This window comes from Mesoplodon mirus, assembly GCF_964341445.2.
Source record: "Mesoplodon mirus genome assembly, chromosome: 18".
NCBI lineage: Eukaryota > Metazoa > Chordata > Mammalia > Artiodactyla > Ziphiidae > Mesoplodon > Mesoplodon mirus.
In genome coordinates this window covers 19671959-19689462 of record NC_138994.1, presented here as the reverse complement: position 1 = coordinate 19689462, position 17504 = coordinate 19671959, and the positions used below count along the sequence as shown (strand labels likewise).

The 17504-nt window shown below is 50.7% G+C and overlaps 1 protein-coding gene across 3 annotated transcripts; it reads left to right on the top strand.

Moving 5' to 3' along the window:
• Positions 1-3962: 3962 nt before the first annotated feature.
• On the top strand, positions 3963-17425 carry COG1 (component of oligomeric golgi complex 1). 3 transcript variants are annotated; one of them, XM_082605174.1, is made up of 14 exons: positions 3963-4322; positions 7269-7513; positions 7649-7830; positions 7976-8146; positions 10422-10578; positions 11225-11435; positions 11811-12602; positions 13142-13288; positions 13754-13915; positions 14752-14879; positions 15351-15459; positions 15881-15990; positions 16071-16149; positions 16611-17425. In XM_082605174.1, exons 1-14 carry the CDS (start codon positions 4008-4010, stop codon positions 16623-16625), a joined length of 2823 nt encoding a protein of 940 aa, XP_082461300.1. In that variant the 5' UTR covers positions 3963-4007; the 3' UTR covers positions 16626-17425. The 3 variants fall into 3 exon arrangements, with proteins under 3 accessions (XP_082461300.1, XP_082461301.1, XP_082461299.1); XM_082605175.1 differs by having other exon boundaries at positions 16608-17425; XM_082605173.1 differs by having other exon boundaries at positions 3973-4322; positions 17226-17425.
• The last annotated feature ends 79 nt before the right edge of the window (positions 17426-17504 follow it).

Below are 17504 nucleotides of genomic sequence, written 5' to 3'. Positions count from 1 at the left end.
TCTTTTTTTAATAAATTTATTTTTTAAATTTATTTTTGGCTGCGTTGGGTCTTCACCGCTGTGCGCGGGCTTTCTCTAGTTGCTGCGAGCCAGGGCTACTCTTCTTCTCACTGCGGTGGCTTCTCTTGTTGCGGAGCACGGGCTCTAGGCACACGGGCTTCAGTAGTTGTGGCACGCAGGCTCAGTAGTTGTGGCTCACAGGCTCTAGAGCGCAGGCTCAGTAGTTGTGGCGCATGGGCTTAGCTGTTCCGCGGCATGTGGGATCTTCCTGGGCCAGGGATCGAACCTGTGTCCCCTGCGCTGGCAGGCGGATTCTTAACCACTGCGCCACCAGGGAAGTCCCTGCTTGTACTTGTAAAGCCCCACCTTTAGGCAAAGGGCAGGAAGCAGTGTGGGTACCATCTGAATTTTGCTTCAGAATTGTTTGGCTCTTCTAGCTCTTGATGTTCTGAAATTTTCTTTGAAGCTAACGATACAACAAAGATCAAGGACTGCAGAGTCAAACTAACTGGGATCTGAAGACACACTCTGCCGCTGGCTACCTGTGTAATCTCAGACGGACGCCTTGGTTCTGCTGGACCTTGTTTTACCAATCAAATGAGTGTAAGACCACCTATGCTATAGAATTATTGCGAGAATTAAAGATACATGCAGAGTGCCTAGGTGGTGCTCCAAACCACAGCTATTATAACTGGCAGAATGCCTAGGTTTGACTTCAGGAGCCCAGGGTGATCTACATGTAATCTCTCGAACTTAAATAGTGGATGCTTAAAATTCTACCCAAAAAGATTTAACGTGAAAGGAAGAAAATCTGACATCAAGAGCTGCCACAAGATACACACATACGCACTCATCTCTAAACCAAAATTAAAAGATGGCAATAAAATGAGGAGGTGCCTCTTACTTGTGTGCCTCCCAGAGACAAAAAAAAAAAAGACGATCTGCCCCTGGTTCAGCCCAGTGCCTTGCCCAGCTCCTGAAGCTGAGCTCTTTGCCCACATCCTGGTTTTATGGGGCGACAACGCAGAAGGAAGAAGAAAGGGCTGCCTCTTCAATGCCGGGGGAATGGGAAAGGAGATGTGGAGAATAAAGAGTCGAAGACAGAGCTTTCGCAGCACCCAGGCAAGAAGCCGGTTTGGTAACAGCCTCTGTTAGGCACTTGGAACTGCAAGCAGAAGAGCAACAGTGGCATCTTCAGGGCAGCCCGGTGAACTTGGCTAGGGAAGCAGAGAGAAGGGGTAGGGAAAGCCCTGCCTTCAGAACACACTCTGCGGTGATGTCAGCTGACGAGCTTGCCTTTCCTCTACCTGAAATGACAGGTGTGTGCGCAAGTGCCGGCCACCCCGTGCAAACCCTAGCTGATTGTTCACATTCCTCCCTCTTGCCGTTTGAAAGAGGCCAGCCAAACTCTCGTGGAGCTGGAAACTCGGGGAGTCTGGGTCAGTTAGGGTCTCTAAGGCAAGCAATTGAAAGTGTTTTTGCTTTTCAAAGAAATGAAATTTATCAGTAAGTTATCAGACGACTCATAGAATCTCTGGGAAAGTTGGGGAACCGGGCTCAGCGAACAGACAGGGACAGGATCGCCTCAGGGCGATTCTGGTGAGGACATCATTGTGGTCACCCATGGCTGTCACCAGCACCACCGCCGGCACTGGCAGCTGAGCGCTGCAGCTGGATTCAATGTCTCTGGTGCCCCTGGAGACTGGATGTTTGCAGGGGACGCCTCTGTCACCATCAAAACGAAGTCTCCACTGTCCCTGTTCCTTGACATCACTAGCTCTCCATCTATAAAGCCCTAGGTGGGACTTGCCTGGTGGCCCACTGGTTAAGAATCCGCCTGCCGGGCCTCCCTGGTGGCGCAGTGGTTGAGAGTCCGCCTGCCGATGCAGGGGATACGGGTTCGTGCCCCGGTCTGGGAGGATCCCATATGCCGCGGAGCGGCTGGGCCCGTGAGCCATGGCCGCTGGGCCTGCGCATCCGGAGCCTGTGCTCCGCAACGGGAGAGGCCACAACAGTGAGAGGCCCGCATACCGCAAAAAAAAAAAAAAAAAAAAAAAAAGAATCCGCCTGCCAATGCAGGCGACACGGGTTTGAGCCCTGGTCCGGGAAAATCCACATGCCGCGGAGCAACTAAACCCGTAAGCCACAACTATTGAAGCCCACGCGCCTAGAGCCCGTGCTCTGCAAAAAGAGAAGCCACCGCAGTGAGAAGCCCACACACCGCAATGAAGGGTAGCCCCCACTCGCCGCAACCAGAGAAAGCCTGCACGCAGCAACGAAGACCCAATGCAGCCATAAATGAATGAATGAATGAATGAATGAGTAGTATCTTTATAAAAAAAATAATAAAGTCCTAGGTGGTTGTGTCTGATTGGCTGATCCCAGCTCAGCTGTAAGGGGAACAGATCTTGCCGTAAGGCGGTAATTTTCTCAAACACAGAAAAGAGGTTCTGCAGGTGGTGGGAAGTCAAACACCAACAAGTGTCCCTACAGAATATGGCACTGCAGTGACAGCAAAGTGCACTCCTGCCACCAGGGAGTGCTCTGAGTTTGTGGGAAGTCGTGTGACAAAGTAGAAAAGAAATTCAGAATTCTAGGTCTAAGGGCTGATTCTGTCCCTTAGTAACCATGTGACTTGGGCAGGAATAAATAAGTTTCTCTGGTTTTTTGTCATGCATAGAATAACTATTCCTACCTACTCTGCAGGGCTGAAGTGTATCGGAGCATTTTGTGGACAGGCTTTGAAAATGACACTGAGTAAAATCTGTTTGCCTCTCTGGGGCCCAGGTTATCCACCTGTAAAATTCCCTAGATCGTAGGGCTACTGTGATGTAAACTAGAATATTATAAATGAATGGTTTATTTACAGGATTCACCTCAAAATAATGGAGGTGGTGGGAGGGAGAGGGAGTGGGTAGGGATATACATGAGACTGACCGTGACTTAGTAAGTATAAAACCCAGCTGATGGACCCATTATACCATTCTCTTTACATTAGTGTGGATATGAAATCTTCAATAATAAATGCTTTTTTTTAATGAAGGGTCTTGGAAATACTTAGAAGAGACAGGCCACACTCTCCAAGTTTCATTATCACTGAGTCAGTGTTAGGCGTCCTCCCCCCAACCCGGCTCCCTTGCCCCACCCCCAGGCGTTGTTTCCTCAGGCATTTGGGTCGTTTCCTCACTGCCCACTACCCTCCTCTCCAGACTGGTGCCAGTGTAAGGTTATATCAGGGAAAACATCTTTGATGGTATAACACTGGTTTGAAACACAAAACGAAAACCCCAAAGAAATAACCAACAACAAAAGAAAACCAGAAGCAAACGAGCGCGCACACACCCCTTAAGGGACAGCCTGTCCCGGCGCTCAGGCCCGGTCCAGAGCGTCTGTGAAGTTACTTTCCAGTGAACAAAAACGGACTCACGCTTCCCTTTTCCTAACATTGCATTCGGTGGATGACCAGAGTAAACAACGAATAACAAGGACGCCCCAGAAGGCTGCACGCCGAGAGCCAGGGGTGAGGGTCCAGCACCTACGGTCAGCATTGTGCGCCCACCCGGCTCCCCAGCCCGGCCAGGACACAGGGGCGGCCGAGGGAGCCTAAGGGAAGGGGACCGGCCGAGAGTGCAACTGCGCCGTCTCAGGAGAAGGACCCCTGTCCCGGGGCCGCGATAGACCTAATGAGGGACCCGAGCATCCCGAGAAGTCGTTACAATCAGACCGCGGGCGCTTGGTTATAATTACCTCCGACTTGGAAAGGCTCCACCGCGCTGGGAAGGGCTTCAGATCCACGAGAGGATGGACCCGCAGAGGAACTGCCAGCCTTCACGAATCAACAACCACAGTTTTCCTTTAAAAAAATGCCGCCCATCGGCTGTCCAGCCCCTCGGCCGCCCCGGTGCGCCCCGAACAAGCATGGCCCTCAGCGGGCCGGAAGCGCTTCCGCCCCCAACCAAGATGGCCGCCGGGCGGAAGTACCCTGTTGGGCGGCTGACGGGTCCATCATGGCAGCTGCGGCTACCTCCCCCGCTCTGAAGCGGCTGGATCTGCGGGACCCCGCGGCGCTTTTCGAGAGCCATGGCGCGGAGGAGATTCGCGGGCTTGAGCGCCAGGTTCGGGCCGAGATCGAGCACAAGAAGGAGGAGCTGCGGCAGATGGTGGGCGAGCGGTACCGCGACTTGATCGAGGCGGCCGACACCATCGGCCAGATGCGCCGCTGCGCCGAGGGGCTGGTGGGCGCCGTGAAGGCCACCGACCAGTACTGCGCCCGCCTCCGCCAGGCCGGCTCGGCCGCGCCCCGGCCGCCGCGGGACCCGCAGGTCAGCCCCGGGCCCCCGCCCCCGGCCCGGCCGCTCCCACCCCCGCGGGTCGGTCGGCGCCCCTGGCGGGGCCTCACCTGCCTCAGGAAGAGCCCCCGCCGCCCCCTGCGCTCGGCTCCTGGGGGGACGCCCGCGGTCCTTCCCTTGCTGCTGACCCGTTCTCCACGGTCCCTCGGCCGTCTCCTCAGGAGCCTTCCCGCGCTTCCGGGCCTCGCCCCCCTCACCTCACCCGTGGGGTCGCCGGGCTTGTCTTCCCACCTGAGATGGAGACGCCAGGGGTCTCTCGCTAGACAGTTCAACTTGTTCCCTGTATCACGTTTCCTGACATTGTTCCTGGAACAGAGTTCTCCCGTGTTGACACCTTCCCTCCAAGTCGTTCCTTCCTCCTCCCAATCTTCCTCCCAGCCCCGTCCCCACCCCACTCCCAAGAATAACTCCCACGGCCCCAAAGAGCTCTGCTACCCTCTGTGGGAGTCGTTGGAGGCTAGTAACCAGCCACCAAGCTCTTGTCTTTTAAATGTTTTTTTTTAAATCTTTTTTTTTTTTTTTTTTTTTTGCGGTACGCGGGCCTCTCACTGTTGCGGCCTCTCCCATTGCGGAGCACAGGCTCCGGACGCGCAGGCCCAGCGGCCATGGCTCACGGGCCCAGCCGCTCCGCGGCATATGTGGGATCCTCCCGGACCGGGGCACGAACCCGCGTCCCGCGCATTGGCAGGCGGACTCTCAACCACTGCGCCACCAGGGAAGCCCCTCTCGTCTTTTAATAGCGGAACATTTGCATCTTAAGGAACTCAGGTTATTCTAATCAGGTGATCCGAAGTGTTCCCCCTGCCTCCCCCCCACCCGCAGACGCTAATGATTAGACCCAACGTGGAAGACTGCTGATCCTAATAGTGGAGCAGCCTTTTGTACTCCTAAAGAACGTTGACTTAGGGTGGCAAAGTGAAAGGGTGTGGAGAGTGAGAAAGGTAAACACTTGTCCTTAAACCTGGGAGAAGATCCTTGCAGCGACGTGGAAGAAGACACTGCAAAAGTACAGTTTAGCTCCAGTTTGGAGCTTTTTAATAGTCTGGGTTTTAGAAAAATGCAGGTCATTAGGCTGGGCTCACACGATAGAACCATAGAAGATTGGAAATTCTTCGCTAATTTCTGAAATGAGAGACTTCATCCCTCCCTAAGCTAATTTGTGCTGGCTTGTTTTTGGAAACATTTATTTTTATTCCTGTTATATCTTATTTATTCTCAGTCAAACCCACAAAAATTTGAGTGCCTTCTGTGTCCAAGGCACAAAGAATCAGAATTCTGCTCTAAAGGAGCTTACAATCTAGTTGAGAAATTAAATCCATGAAAAGTTGATGAGAAAAATGTAAACAATTTAGAATAGCAGAAGAAGACATTTTAGGATAATGGGTGATTGATTCCCAGAATAATTGTGTACATTTACCATAAGAATTCTGAAGGAAGTCACTTCAGGCTTGAGTCCTCAGGAGAGGCGTTTAGGATAAATGAGATTTGGAATAGGGGTGTGGAGTATGTGAACACAATTAAAACCAAGTGTCAATTTGATTAAAGCAGGGTTGGTCAACCTTGGTGACATTTTGAACTGGATCATTCCTTGTTGGAGATGCTTATCCAGGGCATCGTGGGATGTTTAGAAGCATCCCTGGCTTCTTCCCACTAGATGCCAGTAGCACTCCAGTCCCCCACTGTGGTAATCAGAAATGTCCCCAGAGATTGCCACATGTTCCCTGGGGGATGAAATCCTCCTCCCCACACATGAGAACCAATGGATTCAAGGGTCCCTAGAGGGGCTTCCCTGGTGGTCCAATCTTAAACACGGTTAAGACTCCGTGCTCCCAATGCAGGGGGCCTGGGTTCGATCCCTGGTGAGGGAACTAGATCCCGCGTGCCGCAACTAAGATCCCATGTGCCGCGGCTAAGACCCGGCACAGCCAAATAAATAAGTTTTTTTTTTTTTTTAAATGGGTCCCTGGAAGAAAGCAGTGGAAAGACAGGAAACCCTTGACCACCAGGCTAAGATACTAGGCAGTAAGGAGCCTTCTAGAACTGAGCAAAGATACGATCTAAATGGCCTGTGAAGAAGGTTAACTTGACAGCAAAGGAAAAGGATAGGTTGGAGGGGACAGAGAGTGAACACAGCGCAAGCGAAATGTTTTTGGATTCAGCGAAGTGTGAGATGATGACTTGCAGTAGAATCATGGAAGTGGTAGCAGAAACCTAGGTCGTAGAGATGTGGACAGAACCATCAGAAGGACCTGAATTTCCTGGGATCTGGGGCCAGAGTGATGGTATATGTGAAGATGCTGAGGGAGGTCAGATGGCTAAAGTTTTTGGTAGGGAGATGAATTTAGTTTTAGATACACTGATTATAGAATAGCAGCGAAAGTTCCAAGGGGAGATGTCTGGCAGCGGCAGAAGAGGCTCGACGGGGGTTCAGGGCAGCGGGAGGACTAGGAGATGCGGTGGTGATCTGCCTGGAGCTGGCGCTTCAGGGAGGAGAATCGTGAAGGAAGAGGACAGACCGAGATGAGTGGAACGCGAGGATCTGGTGGAAGGTCGGCGAAGAGGAGCAGCCAGCAAAGAAGCCCACAATGCCCTCAGAGCAGCAGGAGAGAATGTAGGGAGGCCGAGCGCCAAACGAGGGAAGGGGAGCGCTCACTCGAGGGGCGGAGCATTGGCTCCCTGATACCCTGTCTGTGCAATGACCAGATGCCCCTCCATGGGATGGAGCAAAGGTGCAACCGGTAGGAAAAGCTTGACTCCAGTAATTCTGCTACACGAACCTTGGTGCCTTGCTGAGCGGCATTGAATCTGGCTTCGTGGAAGCTTTGTACCCTCCAAATAGCCCCATACTTCTCCCCTAGCCGGCCCCACACTGACCTTGCTTTTGTTGGTCCTGACTTAGCTCTGTGCCTTTCCCCGCAGCCACAGCAGCCGTCCCAGGAGAAGTTCTACAGCATGGCTGCCCAGATCAAGCTACTGCTAGAAATTCCTGAGAAGATCTGGAGCTCCATGGAGGCCTCTCGGTATCTCCACGCCACACAGCTCTACCTGCTCTGCTGCCACCTACACAAGCTGCTCCAGCTGGATTCTTCTAGTTCCCGATACAGCCCTGTCCTCTCCCGATTCCCTATACTCATCCAGCAGCTGGCGGCGGCCAGCCACTTCCGGTAAAAAGACCTTCTCTGGTGATGGCCGTACTCCACCACTCCAATTTTATGGAGCGTGTCTCCTTTTCTGATGTACTGGGGTTCTTCTCCCAAGATGTAAAAAGCTCCCTGTGACCTCTGTCATCATCTCTCTAGGTCAGCCATCCTGCACGAGAGCAAGATGCTGCTCACGTGCCAAGCCGTGTCCGACCAAGCCGTGGCCGAGGCCCTGTGCTCTGTGATGCTCTTAGAAGAGAGTTCTCCGCGCCAAGCCCTAGCGGACTTCCTGTTGGCCAGAAAGGCAGCTATTCAGAAACTGCTCAACCAGCAGCACCACGGTGGGTATGGCTGCTCTCCACAGTTTGGGCCGTAAACACGGGGATGGAGCAGAACCAGCTGAGGGAGGCCGAAGCTTCCACAGCGTTCTCTGTTTCTAACTTTACTGAAGGAAAATTGGTAAAAGAGGATGGCTTCTCTTCGTAGGTGCTGGTGTCAAGTCTCAGATTTGCTCATTAGTGGAGTTGCTGGCCACCACTTTGAACCAAGCTCACGCTCTTTTCTACACTCTACCGGAAGGTCTGCTGCCAGATCCATCCCTGCCATGTGGCAGGCTCCTCTCTACTCTGGACAACGTCACAGGCCAGCATCCTACTGGTAAGCTCTTAGCCAACCGCTTTTATTTTCTGGTTCATTCATTTACTGAGCATCTGCCATCAGCCAGCTACTGTGCTGGGCTCTGGGGATACAGCAGTGAGTTGGATGGATATGGACCCACTTTCATGGAGGTCAGAGTCTAGTGGTAGAGGCAGGTTGAACTTGTGGATATGCAGATATCTGCTTACTATCAATATTGGTCATTGCTATAAAGGCAGAGTACGACTTGACTTGGTAGCACTGAATGGAGGGACCAAGGCCAGAGACTTCCTTGGGGACAGGATATTTAAAGTGAAACCTGAAGGTTGAGTAAGAGGTAGTCAGGCAAAAGAAGAGAGTTCCAGGCAAAAGGAAGAGGAGGTGCAAAGGTCCTGAGGCAAGGAGGATGTTAGTATATGAGGAACTGAAAAAAAGCAGGGGAAGCTGAGGGGAAGTGGGTGAGGGGAGGAGTAGCATGAGAAGACACGTGGCCAGTTTATCATTTGGGACCAGAGAATATACAGCGCTGTGTGAACAGAGCAGTGGATAGCCTTCTAGGACCTTCCAGACTTGGTGGTCCTCCTGTTATATGTTCCCGTGCACCCTGTACTTTTATTTGGCAGCATTTGTCCCAGTTGGAATTAAATGCGTTTGGCTTTTATGCGCCTGTGGTTCCCCCCTGGGGCTGGAGTGGATGCTAAGAGCTCACCATGAACCAGGTGACAGACGATGGGGGCAGTAGAGATGGAGCTGATTGGGCAGCTCCGACATGTGTTGAGCAGACAATTTGGTGAGGGATTGGCTGCGGAGGGTGTGGAAGGAAGGCGTCCAAGTTTACTAGAAAGGGGTTTTGTGTTTTGTTATTGAAGTATAGTTGACTTACAATGTTAGTTCCTGGTGTATAACAAAGCGATTCAGTTATATATTCTTTTTAGGCTTCTTTTCCATTACAGTTTATTACAAGATACTGAATATAGTTCCCTGTGCTATACAGGAGGACCTTGTTGTTTATCTGTTTTATATATAGTAGTTTGTATCTGCTAATCCCAAACTCCTCATTTATCCCTCCCCACCCTTTTCCCCTCTGGTAACCATAAGTTTGTTTTCTATGTCTGTGAGTCTTTCTGTTTTGTAAATAAGCTCGTCTGTATCATTTTTTAAGATTCCACTATACGTGGTGTCATACGATATTTGTCTTTCTCTGACTTACTTCAGTTAGTGTGATAACCTTAGCTCCATGCATGTTGCTGCAAATGGCATTATTTCATCCTTTTTTATGGCTGAGTAACATTCCATTGTACATATGTACCACATCTTCTTTATCCATTCATCTGTCCACGGACATTTAGGTTGCTTCCATGTCTTGGTTGTGGTAAATAGTCCTGCAGTGAACATTGGGGTGCGTGCATCTTTTCAAATTAGAGTTTTCGTCTTTTCTGGATATGTGCCGAGGAGTGGGATTGCTGGATCATATGACAAGTCTATTTTTAGTTTTTTAAGGAACCTCCATACTGCTCTCCATGGTGGCTGCACCGATTTACATTCCCACTGACAGTGTAGGAGGGTTTGACAAGGAGTTGGTTTGAAAGGGCTGCTGAGTTTACTTTTGAAAATGTTGCCTTGGAAACAGCTGAGACCTTGGAGTGGGAATGTGGAGTGGAGAGGCGACTGTGGGTCCAGAAGAGAGCAGTGAGCGGTCTGGCCGGGGAGACACACACGGTGCGTCTGCAGTGGCTGTTGTTTGAGGCCTTGGGGTGGATGACATCATCAGTAAGAGGAGAGGATGACGGAGGACTGAGCCTCAGGAAACTCCAGAACTCAGAGGTCAGACGGAGGAGGCACAGCCAAAGGTAGAAGGGAAACGAGCAGAATGTGGTGACAGCCCGGAGGTCATTTTCAGACAGAGATGTGTATTAAACAGTCTCATTTCTGGCTTACTTTTACCTTTCAGCGGAAGTTCTCCCAACGGAAGAACTTGCAATGGAAGTTCTACATATAAAATGCCAAGCATTACATAGCCCTCATTTTCCTCCTTTCTCTTTTTTCCCCCATTCCTTTCCTCTCTGTCCGTTGCCTTCTCAACCAATAGGATGGCAGAGTTGGAGGGAAGCTGCCACACTCCCTCCCTGATGAGGGGAGGCCTGGACTCTGTGCTTTCTTTTTCCCCCTATTTCAGGGGTCTAGTCCAGCTGCCCAGAGGAAGACTGGATGATTTTTGGAAATTCCTTCCAGGTCCTTTATTAGTTTGCTGTTCAAAGGATGGTCCCGATGACCTCTCCCTTGGCCCTCTCCTTAGGAAAGGGCATTGGTGTCCTGCAGGAGGACATGAAGCTGTGCAGCTGGTTCAAACACCTGCCTGCGTCCGTCGTCGAGTTCCAGCCGGCTCTCCGAACGCTTGCGCGTCCCATCAGCCAGGAGTACCTGAAAGACACGCTGCAGAAGTGGATCCACATGTAAGTAGCCAGAGCTTTCCTGGCGGGGGACAGGACCCACCCAGCCTCTCCTGTGACCACAGGAAGGAGGGAGAGCCCTGATCGTGTGGATGGTGCTCTGGGTCAGGCCAGCCCCACCTCAGCCGTCTCTCACTACCCTCACGGCGCTTAGCCCCCGCTGGGAGAACCAAGAGGGAATTTGTCTTTCAACATGTGACGTAGGGGATTTTAGACCCTCTTTACGTTAGAGTTCTGCCACTCCTATGCTTTTATTTAGTGCAGTGTTGTGTGTGTTTGTTTTTTTTAATTGAGGTATAGTTAATTTACAATATTGTGTTAGTTTCAAGCGTAAAGTGATTCAGTTATACATACATATATATATTCTTTTTCAGATTGTTTTCCATTATAGGTTATTACATGATATTGAATATAGTTCCCTATGCAGTACAGTAGATTCTTGTTTACCTGTTTTATATACAGTAGTGTGAATAAGTTAATCCCAAACTCCTTGAAGTGTTTATATATTTATAAACACTCTGATACATAATAGATATTTACATAGAACGACCCAGGTAAGAGGTTTTCAAGTGGAGTCCAGCTATTTTTCTTAATAAAGGTGTGAAAACCACAAAACTAATGAAGCCCAAGAAAAATGATTTTGTTGCAGGTGTAATGAAGACATTAAAAATGGGATCAGCAACCTGCTTATGTACGTGACGAGCATGAAAGGTCTCGCGGCAATCCGGGATGCCATGTGGGAGTTACTTGCCAATGAGTCGATCCATCACAGCTGGGATGTGATCTGTCGGCGGCTTCTGGACAGGCCTCTCTTGTTCTGGGAGGATTTGATGCAGCAGCTGTTCCTTGACCGACTGCAGGTGAGGTGGGAAATCGCGTGGTCCAGCTGTTCGGTGGCCAGTCCCGGTGTGATCTTTTGATTGTCTGGGGAGATTCCCGCCACCTGCTAAGTATATTCTTTCCCTGCCGACTTACTCCAGGGCTGACTCTTCTGGATAATGAGCCATAAAGATGAACAGATTCTGGTGCTGAAAAAGAGGCCAGGCCTCTGTCGGGTGGTTGGGAACATGTCCACGTCCATCAGTGACGACATTGTTCTCTGCCACCACCATGCCATCTTTCTGAGCGTGGCGGAGAACGCTGGATGTTGGGACAGATTGCCACTTAGTGCTCTGGTTTTGAGGTTTCCTGGAAAGAACTGGGATTTGAAGAACTCTTCTCTCCTTTGCTTTCAGACTCTGACAAAAGAAGGCTTTGACTCCATCTCCAGTAGCTCCAAAGGGCTCCTCATTTCAGCCTTGCGGGAACTTGAAAGTAGCATCAGCAGCTCCAGCTCAAATAAGCACCTCCAGTTTGAGCATAACATGGCTCTCTTCCTCTGGTCCGAGAGTCCCAGCGACCTGCCTCCCGATGCTGCCTGGGTCAGCGTGTCAAACCGGGCTCAATTTCCGGGCAGTGGGCTCTCCATGAAAGCACAAGCCGTTAGCCCTTGTGTACAGAGCTTCTGTTCTGCCCTAGATTCGAAACTGAAGGTGAAACTGGAGGACCTCCTGGCTTACCTTCCCTCTGGTGACCCGTCACCCCCCAAGGACGTCTCCCCCGCGCAAGCCAGGAACTGTGCCTTTGACAGGTACGCAGACGCGGGGACCGTGCAGGAGATGCTGCAGATGCACTCCACGGCCTGTGTCAGGCACATCACGGACTGCATCCAGGCGGAGCTGCAGAGCATCCGGCAGGCTATACAAGGGCAGCAGGACGCTCTCGACGGGGTCAAGCTACACTCGGTCCTTTTCATGGCCAGACTCTGCCAGTCACTGGGAGAACTGTGTCCCCACCTGAAGCAGTGTATCTTGGGAAAATCAGGGAGCACCGAGAAACCAGCAAGGGATTCTAGGGCTCTGAAAAAACAGGGGAAGGGGAAAACTCAGGAAATAATTCCCATGCAGGCCAAGTGGCAGGAAGTGAAGGAGCTCCTCTTACAGCACAGCGTGATGGGCTACAGGGTCTGGAGCTCGGCGGTTGTGAAAGTGAGTGACACGTAAACGTATTCCTCCTGTGCCTGCCAGGCAATCCCCATTTCTGCCCCCTTTTTGTCATAGTCCAGGCCGGCCAAGCTCAATAAGGCCTTTCAATAGTAAGGGAATAACAATTCTTATTTCACACAGTTATTTTCATTTATCTCTGCCAGGTAGCTCAAATGTAAAAACGTTTCCATTCGTTTTAGCCTACATTTTATAGACAGAAACCCTGGGTTTTTTTCCTTCCATCTGATGAGAATGAAAGACTTTCTCCCTGGACAAGGGTCTCTGTTTTCTGCTCTTTAACCTAAATATCATCGTCTCCACTGGTGTCTAACTTAAGAGGTGGCCCCTGACATCTGTAGGGTAGTTGGCAACCAAATTCCCGTTGCTGGCATCAGCAGTTAGAAGAAAAGGGACGTGTGCCACTCGCCATCCCACACACAGCGCAAGCAGCAGAAGCTGGTCTCAAGATGACTCAAGTAGTTTGAAACAAACTCCACAAAGGATCTGAGTGGCCTATACGGATATCTGCTCTCTATTACCAGGTTTTGGCTCATGGGTTCACCCAGTCATTACTTTTAGATGACGCTGGCTCAGTCCTGGCCACGGCCACCAGTTGGGATGAACTAGAAATCCAGGAGGAAGCAGAGTCTGGCAGCAGCGTCACGTCCAAGATCCGACTGCCTGTCCAGGTAAGTAAGGGCCACCACGAGGGGCCCCCCACTGGTAAGGGGAAAACCTGCTCTGTGGAAAGGACCGAGACTTGGGAAATAATCATTCAGCATACAGCTTCTGAGGAAGGGCTGCAAGTAACACGTGTAACTTTCTACTCTGGGGGCAAAGAGGGTGTAGGGCCAAGTAAAGAGGAGACTGTTCGAGGAGTCAGTTCATGAGTCTTGCCTTTTGCAGCACAGACTCTGCTAATTAGAGAACCACTCACCCTAAAGTGGAAACAGCAATGGAAAACAGGGTGCCAGGCCACCAAGGAAATGACAGCAGACGTCACTTGTATCTGTTCACTGGTCTGCTCTGAGGGGGGCTGACTGGAGGGGTCAAGGTCCTGGCGTATAAGCCTAGGTAGGGTAAATGAATCCACTCTTAGCCCGTCTCGCTGCGTTGGTGCAAGTTGGCAACTGGACATTCCTTTGTTCTTTTAGCCGTCCTGGTATGTACAGTCCTTCCTGTTGAGCTTATGCCAGGAAATTAATCGGGTTGGAGGCCATGCCTTGCCCAAGGTGACACTACAGGAGATGCTGAAAAGCTGTCTGGTTCAAGTAGTAGCTGCCTATGAGAAACTCTCAGAAGAAAAACAGGTGAAGGTAGGTGTGTGAATTTTTTCCCCTTAAAAACAAAAACTGTAGCTTTTTCTTGGGTTTGGGCGGTTCACACCCAGGGATTCCAGGTGATAAGGACCACTTGCCCTGCTATCTAATCGGTAGTGGCTTCCAGCTCCCCGACTTCAATCACACCCATTCCCAAGGGTCAAGCTGGTCATCACTGAAAAGGCAGTTCCGTACCAGTGGCGAGGATGAAAGCCTCAAAGTTTTTTTAAAAAGACCTGCTTTCCAAGCCCAGCACTGCCACGTGGTCCCTGCAGGCTTTGGGCAGATCATTAACCTGTTTCCTCAGGATGCAGCGGGGTCACGTGCGCTGCTTGCGGGGGTGGAGGGTAGTGCGAAGGCTCAGGAACAGTAGCAAAGCACAGCAGACCCGCGGTGGGGCGCTCCAGTCGCCCAGCCCTCCTCACCCGCAGTGCTCCGCAGCCCTCTGCCTTTGGCGTGTACTCCCATCGCATTACAACAGTTTTCAGACAGGACCAGCTCCTGACTTGCGAAGGAGTTCAGATTAAGTCTTCTCTCCTGAGTTTCCTCAAAAGGCCTCTCCTTCATGCCAGGAGCTTTTTTCTTTTAAAATGTCTACAGCACCTGAGACCTTTTTTTAAGGGCCGGGTCTCTTCCCTGCCATTAGGTGTTTCAAGTCCAGGTATCTAGCATAACTTATTTTTGTTGTTGTTATGAGGTTAAACTGGCCTTCTGAGTATAAAAAGCTTCTGAAATAACCAGCTGAAATAACCAGCAGCCAAACCCTGAAGCTGTTTATTCTCAGATAACAAGCCATCTCCCTTAATGGGTGGGGACGGGAAATTCATTTGCAGAAAGAAGGTGCATTTCCAATGACCCAGAATCGGGCACTGCAGCTGCTTTACGATCTGCGTTATCTCAACATCGTTCTGACGACCAAGGGTGAAGACATGAAGAGTGGCCGCAGCAAACAGGACCCCGGGTAGGTATGCTCACCCTCCCGTGCATCTCTTCCAAACCTGCACAGCCCTTTGCTGGGAAGCCACTGGAGTCAGCCTCACGTTGCCCATCAGTTGTGTTTGTTTTCAACAGTAAGGGCTCATGTTACCAGCAAGATAAAGAACGACCACCTGCTGGATAGACTCCACAGTCAAGTGTAGTACGTGGAATCTCATGCCTCTCTTCTGAGTCAGCCTACCAACTGTTGGGTGTAATTTGAGCCTCCGGTACCCTCCCCAGAAACAACCTGGGGAAGTTGTGGACTGGGCTTAGACATCCCATCAGGTGAAAACTCCTGAGGATCATTTAAGCTCAATGATCAGTGACAACTGGGGCTAAGCCAGCAGTTAAGGAGAACAGACCCAGTTCCAGGGCTTGTCTAGCATTACAACACCCAAAGATTGGTTTCTGTCCTACAAAACGTGGCAAATGACCCACTCGATCCTTTTTTCAGAGTTGAGAAAGTGGCTGACTACCTTGAAGCGCTCATTGACCCGTTTGACCTGGACGTTTTCACGCCGCACCTCCAAGGCAACCTCAACCGCCTGGTGCAGCAGACTTCTGTAAGCCCAGGGAGAACAGGGGCTCAGGTTACAGCACAGACCTGCCCAGCACAGGATGCTCCAGGACACAGCAGGGAGAGGGGCCAAGACACAGAGCTGAGTCGTTACAGGGGCCGAAAAGAGGATTAGATGAAACCTCAGGGCTGAGGCAACCCTGGGATGACCCCTTAGTTGTGAATAAGGGCTATTCAGGTTTTATCAAGGCCTCAGAAAGAGGAATACAATCAAAGAGCTATTCGACTGGAGATTCTGACCTGTGGGCAGTGATAAAGGTAATCTTGGAGCATTAACACACTCCAAAGAGCATTTCCCCAAAAGGATGGTTAGAAGCAGAGTAGTGATTGATTACTGACAGAATTTTCTTTTAAGCGGACAGTACAACACCCAGCCTGTTACTGTGCTCCGCCCTCTTGTCTGGCAGGTTCTCTTTGGATTGGTGACGGGTACAGAGAATCACTTCACCCCCAGGAGCAGTACGTTCAGCTCCCAGGAAGCCCATAACATACTGCCACTAGCGTCAAGTCAGATCAGGTAATGATTCTGAGTGGTTCCTGCCGGGGCCCCAAAGCTTCCTGGTCCTTCTACTGAAACGCCCTCATCTTGTCTTGGAGGTTTGGACTTCTTCCACTGAGCATGACAAGCACTCGAAAGGCCAAATCAGCTGGCAGAAGCATCGAAACCAGAGCCCAGGTTAGTGCACAGAACGAGAGGTTCATCCCCATCGATCCTGCCCCATCTCCCACCAAACCACCCGATCAGCCCCCCTTTAAATAACCAATAAAGAACCAAATGACAGAATGCACTAAGTGCTGCTTTTAATGGCGGCGCAATATAGAAGTACACGGTGTTACTAGCTTGAGCTAACACGAGGTTTTAAGAGATGCCCACTGACACTATCAAGTAGCCTCATAATAGAAATGTATCTCAGGCTGCAGCAAATACGCAGGACGGGATGGAGAATACTTCTTGTGTTCAATAGGGTAAGAGAGTTAACTGCTAACCCTGCACTATGACTGTACTTATTTGGAAAAACAATTGCTTTGTTCCAGTGATGGTTTCACCTCTCATTTCTTTTAGTCGGGTGGGAAATACAAGGAAATGTGCTTTCTCAAGTTTACATGTTCTCGTTAACACACGTTTTGTTTCAGTAGGCTGCCACCCGTTAAGCCTGTGGGAGTCCTCCTGGGTATTTCTGAAGTGTGTTGTGTACGCATGTGTCTGAGAGCTCCAACAGCTTGCCTCCTTCCAGCATTTAATCCTTGTTTGCTTTCTGATTAGACAAAATATTCGCCAGGTATCCTTTCCATATTCCCTGCCATCAAACCCAGTAAGATCCAAAATCCTCCGTCAAACATCTGGTTTTAAAACTTGGGAGATGGTAGTAAAAAAAAAAAAAAAAAAAAAAGTTTTTGCACAAGCCTCCCACTCTGTAAGCCCAGGCCTGTGCTGTACCTTTCCCTCACAACTCTCCGCTTCTGCTTCAAGTAACTGACCTTTCAGCTCTACCCGCACGAGAGGCACCAACCATGGAGAGAAGGTACACGTTACCTCTTCCTGCAGTCCTCAGCTTCAGATTTTACTTGCGTCACGTACTACAATCTCCTTCTGCCCGTGTCCTTTCCCAACCTGGACTAAGAGCAGAGTCCCCTTCTAGAGCTGTCCGTGCTTCTCAGATCTGCTGTGTGTGCCGTGTGGACCCCAAGCGGAGTGCAGGGCGAGCAGGCCGGGGGTCCAGTAGACGCTAAGGCACTTTCCTCTACGTACAGCGGCAGGCTGCTGTCCCCCCGGCACTCTCCCGAGCAGATGACCCGACGCACGCTGGCTCCTTGTTCAGACAGCTTGTCACCGAGGAGGAAGACTCGTCTGCGCCCTCACTGTTCAAACTTGGGTGGCTCTCTAGTGTGACCAAGTGACACGGGACAATCCACCTCTCTAAATAAATACTCCTGCATTATTTCTTCTAGAAGTGCCTCTGCTCATTTGTTTCTAAGCCACACCAGTCTTTCCAGTTGCCGTGGTGGAATGGGGCCCCCTGGTTCCCGTTG